The following is a 9,992-nucleotide window of genomic DNA, read 5'->3' as shown; positions in this document are numbered from 1 at the left end:
TGGCTATGCTACATTCTCAAATTAACTTCCACTCTTCCATCTATAGTGGGCACTGGAAATCTCACTCTTAGACATCTGTTCTTTTGGGTTGGGGAAGCCTTTGAAACATCTTCTGTTATAGGCAAATTGTCCCTGAGTGGAACAGCAATAACTGTGAATTAAGAGTAAAGCTGAGAAGGAACAAGAACCAGGGAGTGCTCCAGGGGTGCTGGCCTGTCAAGGTGAAGGGTTAAAGACAGTCCCTGGATTGCTCTCAAATTTCCTCAAGACTGGTCTTCCTTCAGTCCCCACTCTCATGGAGGCCAAATTTGGGCTGCTTTGGGTGCTGGATAGTCAGTGGCTTATATGAGCTGTGAACATCCATGATTCTGTCTAGTGGAGAGGGCCCCGAAGATGTGAGGGCCCTGAGAGGCAGCGCAAATAGGCAGTTGGGTATCTTATCCCCAATCTTAGATTGCCCTCCAGCTTCTAATCCCAAAGGCCCACAGGCCCTGTCTTCTAGACTGGACTTTAACCAGATGACACACATTAGTGTGTGTCAGGTGGTGTCAACCTAGAACTAGACCTGCACCTGATTCATCCAGGAAGCTGAATCCAGGTTGTGAACAAGCACCTTTAACCAGCTCCAGTTAGGTCTGGGGTGAAAGCTGTGTGGCCAATAGACAGCCGCTTTATTTTGTTCTCTTCCTCTCTCCCATCTCCACTTGCCTGGACTCCCTCATTCCTTTCTCTCTGCTTTGGGCAGGAGCTGTGTTTTGTTTCATTGATTTGTTTGTTTTGGCGAAGGTGATTTCTGAGGAAGGGACTTGTACTTCAAAAGGGGACATCAAGAGCTGATATTAGGAGGGAAGCCAGAAGTGGGAATTGGTTTGGATAGGAATTAAATGGAACAAAGGAGTCAGAGGTCTCTGGGGTCACCCCTTCCCTACCCTGGATGCCACCTACCTATAGTTTTGGCAAGTCTTGCCCTTTTCCTGGAACAGCCTTACAACTTTAGCTTGATGTCACTTTCTGTTTCCATGGCTAGCTTATGTTTTTTGACACTAACTGGTGAACACTCAAGGTTATTTAACTTTGCTTCAAGTCCCCTCCTACTTCCTAATACAAATACAAAATAGCGTGGGAATCCCCTTTTGAGGAGGAAGCAACCGTGCAGCTTTAAGAGAAATGGGAGGAAGAGGGCGCTGACTCAGAGCCTCTTACTATTGGCTGCTGGAGGAGATTCCACCTCAGGGATTGGCCACGGCAGGGTCCGCCTCCTCTTGTGATTGGATCAGCTAAGGAAATATAAGGGAGTTGTGCCGGCCTGCTCCTCAGTTGGGAAGAGGCAGGGAATCTGGCTAAGTCGGTGTGCTGAGACCCACTTGGCACGAAGCCCCCCCTCTTCTCTGAATCGAAGTCCTAGCCCCACCGAGGCTGAAGCCATGAAGGAGAGACGGGCGCCCCAGCCTGTGGTGGTCAGATGCAAGCTCGTGCTGGTGGGAGATGTGCAGTGTGGGAAGACAGCGATGTTACAGGTGCTAGCGAAGGACTGCTATCCCGAGGTGAGATGCTTTCCTGCCCGCCTTCCTCCCTGCTCGCCCGCCCAGGGTCGATTCCCACCTGCCCCGGACAGCCATCTCCTCCTCTCCCAGTCCGCCCCACCTCGGCTGCTTTCTGGCTGGAGCACTGCCCAGCCTTAGCTTCCCCTGAGACCTGTCCCACTTCTGCCGCCCCGCCGGCTCCTCCTCACCTCTTCACCCATCAGATCCTCTCCTACTTTCTCCTTCATGGCTGGGTCGCTCTCAGGAGAGGGAACTGAAAGCACTGGAGAGTCTGGGGTTTCTTTTTGACATATACTGCCGGCCCTTCGCCTCTGCTACCCCTTTCCGTTTTTCACCTGGGCCAAGGGGCTTGAGGGCAGAAAATGGAAGTTAGAATTGAATTGTGGCTCTGAAATTGGGAAGGGGTGAGAAGAAAATGTGTATTTATATGTCTCTGATCATCTAGGATATGGGGAGCTCCTCCGTGGCTGGGGAGTCATTTCCATTTCTTCAGTAGAGCAAAGTGCCTGTCCCACGTGGTCTCTTCTGCCCCATGTATCCCCTCCTTTGGCCCTTATCACCTGTCACTTTAATGTCTCAGAGGGTACATGAGTGACTTATGTGTAGCCAGAAATAAAGAGGGTTCTAAGGGGAGGGGTGCCCAGGTGTGAATGCCACCTCTCTTCTCACAGACCTATGTGCCTACTGTGTTTGAGAATTATACAGCCTGTTTGGAGACAGAGGAACAGAGAGTGGAGCTTAGTCTCTGGGATACCTCAGGTAAGACTATGGTCCCCAAAGCCCGTTTCCTGTCTCCACTGGTCAGCTGTACTGCTGTCTTTTTAAAATTGTTTCCCCTTTGGTGAGGAGGAGAAAGGTGCTTGCCTGGAAACACAAAGAGAGGATCTGAAGATGCTTGGTTTGGGAGGGGTGGTGTCGGTCAACCCTGATTGTCCAGGAATGCAGAGGAATGAAGCACAGAGGACACTCACTTCTTTGGTCTAGTCCCATCTTTAGAGGGCTGGAATGGTGAAGCATAGAGACCTATATTAGTATTCCAGGAACAGGGTTTCTCCATTTCCACTCCCTGCTACCCAGTACACACACACACACACACACACACACACACACACACACACACACACACACACACACTTTCCCAGAGCAAAGTTAAATGGGAGGTAGTAGGTAGTGCTGCTAGAGGCCGTTGTGGTGGGGCCGGGAAACCAGCCTTCTTTGGGACAAATATGCTCTCCTGCATTCCATCTCTGGCTACTGCTGTCTGCCTGCCGCAACTTAGCTCCACTCATCACACCGCTGCAGCTCAGGGATGAAGCGATGCACCATCCAGTGTTTTGGAGGGTGGGGGAAATGGCTAATATAGGGCACGGGCATGTTGTGGATGGTGGCTGATAGGGTTCGGGAGATGGTTCTAATGGACTGTTTCCCTTGACTGGGATGAGGTAGAAGATGCTCTGTCTTTGGAGAATGTAGAAAGCAGTGTTTTCTCCAGGCTCTCAGCCCCAAACCCTTAAAGCTCAGCTAGTCTTTGCTTTGATTCTGAGCCCTTCCCATTATCTTTCCCCAAGTCCTTTTAAAAAGCAGACTGGCTCACGATCATAATTAAGGAGAAAGAAAAATAAAATCCGTGCCTTGCCAAAAAAATGCACCTTGGGGCTGAGTTTAAAGGGAAACTAAATCACTAGGCGTTTCCTGTTATATGAAATAAATATGCTGCCCTACTCCTCCAAAGAGCTGTTGTTCTCATGCTCCAATTTTGAGGTCTAAAAAGGTTGGGGGTAGGGGATGGGGAGACAGAAAATGAGACTTCCTCTGCTTCCCACCCCCAACAAAAGTTCCTCAAGCCAACGTGCCTTCCTCTGCTGCAGTTCCAGGGGTGGGAGGCACCATTCCCGTTACCCTGGGTGCTGGCTGGTTCCCACGAGAATGCAGCGTGGCTGCATGATGTATGGTTTTTCTTCAGCTGTACCTTCCCACCTCCCAACCTTCCCAGAGTCTTACTGCAGCTCATCTCTTTTCACTACCACCACCCCAAACCCCCACTACTTCCTCTCTCCTCCCACAGTCAGAATGCAGCCCTCCAGGCCCCAACCCCATAATGGAAAATCAGCAAGTGTGGTCTTTATACCTCCTGTCACACCCCACCTCCTAATTTCCGAAAGGATGAAGTCTATCAGTTATCCTCAGACTCCCTCTTTCAAATTAGGTTCCCATAAGGTCTGAGGAAGTGGCAGTGATGTGTAGGATAGGGCTTTTCTGCCTTGGAGCCAGGATTGAACCTGTTTCCATTATTCACTAGCTGGTCTTAGGGGAGGGGGATCGCTTGGAGCCAAAATGGAGACCTCCTCTCCTCCCCCTTCCCCAGTACCACAGTGCTCCCTTTGCCCCAGTGCTGCTGTGATCAGACCCCCCACCTTGCCTTATAAAGGGGCAGGGGTGGATCGCTGAAGGAGCAGGCAGCTATCCCAACTCCCCCTTACTTTTTTTTTTTTATGACGGACACCCCCACCCCAGCTTGGATTCCCCCCAGTTTCCATGGCGATTGCGGTGCAGGGAGAGGGGCTGCTTGCTATTCTGAGCACGGATTGTCTGGGTTCCAAATCCGCTACTGCTCCTTCCCCAGGGTGGAGGGGGGCAGGCTCAGCTCCTAGCCTTTGCCCCTCTCAGACCCTGGGTCTGCCTTGCCTGCTCCCTTCACTACAAAGGACCCTTGCTTTAGGTTCTAAGTTCCTGTCTAGGGGTGCTGCTGTCTTTGAGATTGTCTCCCTGAGATCCTAGGGGTGGGGGCTCCAGCCTTCCCTTTGCCCTTTTTAGGATAAGCTGATTAGGATGGGTGGGGGAGTTGGGGCACTGAATCCTGGATGCCCTTCCTCTCTGCCAACCTCCTACAGTTCTGACCCCATGGTAAAGAAGCAGGGTAGCCAGTTATGTAACAGGCAGGTTTGTTTCTTCATTGGTGAGACCCTGGAGCTGAGGTCAGCAGGCAGACTCTTAAGAAGGGAAAACCTTCAACTAGCCCTGGTCTCCTCAGGAGTTGGGAACATCTTTGAGTACTCAGAAAACCACTAGACTTTCAATTAAGCCCACTGTAGGAGCCCTGGACAGGATCATATTATACTCTATCCTCTTTTATTTTTCCCTCTTCTCCTTTCCAGGACTAAGGGAGATGATATTCCTTGCACAGCCTCTGGCAGGTCCCAAATTTCCATGTGTAGCATAGCCCCCTGGGAGGAGGCTGGATCTTATGGGATCAAGAACAGTATTCTAAAGGCTCCTTGGGCATAGGCCTATAGAGAAGGGAAAATGCCATGGCTCACCATCAGCTCTCTTTCTTCCCTCCACCAGGATCTCCCTACTATGACAATGTCCGTCCGCTCTGCTATAGTGACTCAGATGCAGTATTACTATGCTTTGACATCAGTCGCCCGGAGACCGTGGACAGTGCACTCAAGAAGGTAAACTACTATCTCTAACCTAGCAGGAGAGCAAAAAGGAATCTTGGGGGGTCTGTTCTCTAATCCGCTTATGTACCATCAAGAGACTGAGGCCAGGGAGGGAAAAGATTTGTCCAAGTCCACACCATTAGCTACACCTCTGAGAATAGAATCCAGGTCTCCTTCCCCTCTGCCTTCTGCCCTTTCCATTATTTTATAGTGTTTTTTCCAGCAAGGGAGGGTGGTGGTGAAGACTCAGGAGGCAAAGGGTTCAGCATCAGAGAACCTTCTGGTTATGTGGTTTGAATGTCAGGAATGGACCATTTGGAGGCAGCCTTTGTAGACCTTGATTCCAGGTCCACTGAACCAGGCAGGTCAGAGCTGAACTGTTAGTAGAAAACACCTGGGTGGGGGTGGCAAGATTTGCCTACCCTGAGGAACTTCAGGGAACCTTCTGGAACTAGCCTAGCTTTCCAGAAGGCTTAGTTTATGTCCTCTCTTGGGAAGAGATCAATTGGCTTTCCCCTCGCATTCTGGATTTGTGAGGCCTTTGACTGGGGTGAGGGCAGATCCATGCCCTCTCTGCGTGGCAGGGAGTAGGAGGGGTCTTGCCCCTGTGTTCTGCTTGATGACTGGGCTGTTGCTCAAAGGGACAGGCTCCTGGGTCAGCATACTGGTGCCACTAAAGGCCTCATGGGCAGGAAGATGATGTAATTAGTACAGCAGAGATGCTGTGACTCAGAGGGAGGACTGGGCTGGTGATAATCTGGGTGGTGTGCAGACGTTGCTAACTGGGCTTCTCTGGGTATCTGTCTGCCACTGACTTTCCTCCCTTTCCCCTTTCCATCTTCCTGCTTGGCCCCTCAGTGGAGGACAGAAATCCTGGATTATTGTTCCAGCACCCGTGTTTTGCTTATTGGCTGTAAGACAGACCTGCGAACAGACCTGAGCACTCTGATGGAGCTGTCCCACCAGAAGCAGGCACCCATCTCCTATGAGCAGGTGTGTGTGTGTGTGCTTGCATGTGCTGGAGAAGGCAGCAGGCAGAGGGCCTGAAATACGACTCTTGCTCAAACTCTATCACTATGGCAAGAAAGAATTGGTGTTAGTGGGTTTATCTATAATTAACAAACTAGTTCCCTGGATACAGGTAGTGGGTACCTGTCTACACATGTGTATGCTATAGATTAGCAGGTGAGCTGTTCCTGTGTGTGCCAGCATTTCTAAATTTTTTATGTGTGTGTGTGTGGAATACCTGCACTAGAATCTAGAAATGCTTGTTAGAGCTGGGTGTGGTAGGTGGAAATAGGAGAACCCCGACAACCTGGGCTATACAGTGAAACCTGACTCAAAAAAACCCAAATACCAAACCAAACCAAACAAAAAGAACTGCTTGTTAGAATTTTGTATTGCTGGCTCTGTGTCTATAAAATTACTCTGGTAGAAAGACACAGAAATCTGTATTTTTTTTTTTTCCTTCAGTAGTGGGGTTCAAACTCAGGGCCTACACCTTGATCCATTTCACCAGCCCTTTTCTGTGTTGGGTTTTTTCAAGATAGAGTATCATGATCTATTTGCCCAGCTGGCTTCAAACTTTGGTCCTCTTGATCTCTGACTCCTAAGTAGCTAGGATTACAGGTGTGAGCCACTGGTGCCTAGTAGAAATCTGCATTTTTAATAAGACCCCTGGATAATTTCTTATGCATATAGGAGTGAAATGATCATTTTTTTTAAGCCCATATTTCTCATTAGAGTCATTTGGGGGAGCTCTTAAAAATACTAATGCCTGAGCTAGGGGTATAGCTCAGTGGTTAACCCACATGAAGCCCAGAATTTAATTCTATCACCAAAAAACAAAAACAAAAAACAAACAAAAACCTAACACTTATCCCTTATCCCCAGAAATTCTGATATACTTGACCTGGCATCATTGTAGTTTTAAAATGTACAGTCAGGCTTTACTCTCACAAAAGTAATCAGCAGAAGCTGGTAGTGGGAGGCTGGCAATGGGGTGCCATCTGGACTAGCCCTGGGGAGAGGCATACAGATGACCATAGTGTTTCTCAATCATTTTTGATCACTGCTTTAATGACCTCACTTCTCCTGCAGGGCTGTGCAATAGCCAAGCAGCTGGGTGCAGAAATCTACCTGGAAGGCTCAGCTTTCACCTCGGAGAAGAGTATTCACAGCATCTTTCGAATGGCATCCATGGTGTGTCTGAACAAGCCTAGCCCAGTGCCCCCAAAGAGCCCTGTCCGAAGCCTCTCCAAGAGACTGCTCCACCTCCCCAGTCGCTCCGAACTCATCTCTTCTACTTTCAAGAAGGAAAAGGCCAAAAGCTGTTCCATTATGTGAAGTGGGAATTGGAGGGGGGAGACAACCCCCTACTTCCTCCCTTGGGGTGCAGAGGCACGGGGAGGGGGAGGATGAGACAATTTAGGACACTGGATATGAGTTTTTCAGATGGCCACGGTGAGGGCTTGGAAGGAGACAGTAATGAGATAAGAAGGAGCCAGGCCCGGCATGAGGACCTCACACCCCCCAAGCCAGACGTGCTAGGTTGTGGAGGGGGCAGCTGCCCCAGTGCCTCCCCACTTCAGAGGAAGGAAAGGTGTGGGGGTACGGGGAGCTGGCCTTATGGGCTCAGGGGGCCTATAGGAGCCTCACCTTCAGCATCATGACTCTTCACACAGCGTTCCCATGCAGGCCGGGGGAAAGGAGGGGTCCTTGAGCCCTTCTTTTCCCCACTAAGGAGCATCAGAGGAATGGAGCACGGGGAAGCCAAGAGATAGCTCCTTTGGGAGCTTTGCCCAGGTGCTTCATAACTGAAATCAGGAGGGCAGGGGCTGGTCAGAGCCAATAAGGAAACCTCATCTTTGCATAGCCCATGCGTCACAGGGAACTGACATCATACATTCACATGCTTCTCACCTAAGTCGCCAGGGTTCCAGGGAGAAGCCCCAGATCCCCTTCTCTTGTGGAGTGTAGGGGTGGTGGTGCTGCAGGGGCAGGGCTGGATGAGCGTCAACAGACTTTTCCTGCTCTTAGGGCAGTACAGCTGGCATTTGTTTTATAGACTCTTGTCTTTGGAATTGGGGGGAGGGGGGTGTTTCAATCTGTTATATGTTCCGTGTTTAAAGAAGAAAACCTATTTATTAATGAAAATATAACTCATATAAAGAAGTTGGTTCTGTTGTTGCTCTTCTTGTTTTGTTCTCCGTTTTCTTGGCCACTGATAATCAGGGCTGTTCTTGAGCCCATTCTGTGAATTACAGAGTGGCTGCCTCCATGGTTCTCTAGCACCTCCAACAAGGAACTCCTCCCTCTACCTCCATCCCTACCCCAATCCTACCCAAGTCCCCATAAGCTGAGGAGGTGCTCCTTAGCCCTACAGCAGGGCTTCTCAACCTTAGGGCTATTGGCATTTTGTACTGGAGAATCGCTTTTTATAGGGAGCTCTCCTATGCAGTGTAGGATATTTAGCAGCGTCTCTGGCATCTGGCAGGTGCTAGTTGACAGGAATATCCCATAGTTGTCACAACCAAAAATGTCTCCAGATATTGCTGATTGTCTCCTGAGCAAAATCACTTCCTGTTGAGGCCCATTGCTCTAGAGAGCCTAGAGGAGACAGAAAAGTTGGACGAAGTCATAAATAGGGGATCAAGCTGCTGAGTCCCTCTGCCCACCTGCAGAAGGTGTGTGGATTAAGTCAGGGTGGGGTAAGCTCCTGGGGTTCTGGTGTCTTCTGAGTTCAAGGAGAGGTGACCTCTGTCATTCACTTTCCAATGTTAGTCCTGTTGATGGTAGGGTTTTTTAACTTCCCTTCTCCTCAGTGATTCACTGCTCTTGCTTTCCAAGTTTCGTAGTGTACTTCTAGAAATTAAAAGTTACTGTGGCCTGGCCTGGTGTGGTAGCAGACATCTCTGTAATCTCAGCACTTGGAAGGTGGAGGGAGGAGGATCCTGAGTTCTAAGACAGCCTGAACTACTATCTCAAAAAGGAAAAATAAAAAGTTACTACACAAAAACAAAAATAAAATAAGAAAAAGAGGTACTATGCACTTAATATGTGCTCAGCACTGTACTGAAGGCTTTACCTACATTATCTAATTTCATAAATGAGAATAGCTAATATTTGTTACATGTTTGCCATTGAATAAGGACATTTTTTAGTTATTTATATGTTGTTTCTGTGATAACTCCTTGAGTACTACCTACTTCATTTTACAAACAAAGAATTTGAGGTTCAGAGGGATTAATGTTCCCAAGATCACACGGCTAGAAAGTAACAGAGCATGAATCCAGCCAATCTGGCTTTAGAACATGCACTGTTTAATTTTATTTTCTTTTTTTCAAAGGATCTCACTACATTGCCCAGGTTGGACTCAAACTCCTGGGTTCCACACACTTCTGTGACCAGCAACAGAATTTGCACATTTTTTTTTATGGGACTGGGGTTTGAACTCAGGGCTTCATGCTTGCAAAACAGATGCTATTGCTTGACCCACACCTCAAGTTCATTTTGCTCTGATTGTTTTGGAGATGGGGTCTTGGGAGCCATTTGCTCAGGCTGTGACAATTTCAGCCTCCCAAGTAGCTAGGATATAGGTGTGAACCCCTGGCTAGAATATGTACACTTAACTGCTATCCAACGTGAGATACAAGGAGTATTATTTCTCCTATTTTACAAATGAGGAAAGAGAAAAGTTAGAGATGCTATATAACATGCATAAGATCATACTCCTAGTAAGCAAGTGAGTCAGGATTCAAAGTAATCTCACTGTTAATTATACTCCTATGGACTGCTTACTGCTAGCCATGTTGTACTCAAATAGGAGACCACCTATGGTCCTTATTAAACCAGTCCTTCTGTCACCATCTCCAAGGGTGAATGTGACAGAACTACCAGAGTAAAATAAACAAATAAACAAGCATCCTTTAAGCTCAGTGTTATGCATGTGTTTTGAGAGTTATGCACAAGTACTAGGGAAACACTGTCACTGTGAACTTGGACA

General features: G+C 48.4%; 1 protein-coding gene across 1 annotated transcript; it reads left to right on the top strand.

The window, feature by feature from the left end:
• Nucleotides 1–1,311: 1,311 nt before the first annotated feature.
• Nucleotides 1,312–8,163, top strand: Rnd1 (Rho family GTPase 1). Its single transcript, XM_020176994.2, has 5 exons — nucleotides 1,312–1,544; nucleotides 2,216–2,303; nucleotides 4,890–4,999; nucleotides 5,846–5,980; nucleotides 7,088–8,163. The coding sequence occupies exons 1-5, from the start codon at nucleotides 1,425–1,427 to the stop codon at nucleotides 7,331–7,333; spliced, it is 699 nt and encodes a 232-aa protein (XP_020032583.1). The 5' UTR covers nucleotides 1,312–1,424; the 3' UTR covers nucleotides 7,334–8,163.
• The last annotated feature ends 1,829 nt before the right edge of the window (nucleotides 8,164–9,992 follow it).

Source organism: Castor canadensis, chromosome 8 (genome assembly GCF_047511655.1).
Source record: "Castor canadensis chromosome 8, mCasCan1.hap1v2, whole genome shotgun sequence".
Taxonomy (NCBI): Eukaryota; Metazoa; Chordata; class Mammalia; order Rodentia; family Castoridae; genus Castor; species Castor canadensis.
Note: the sequence above shows the minus strand (reverse complement) of the source record. Positions and strands in the feature narration are given on the sequence as shown.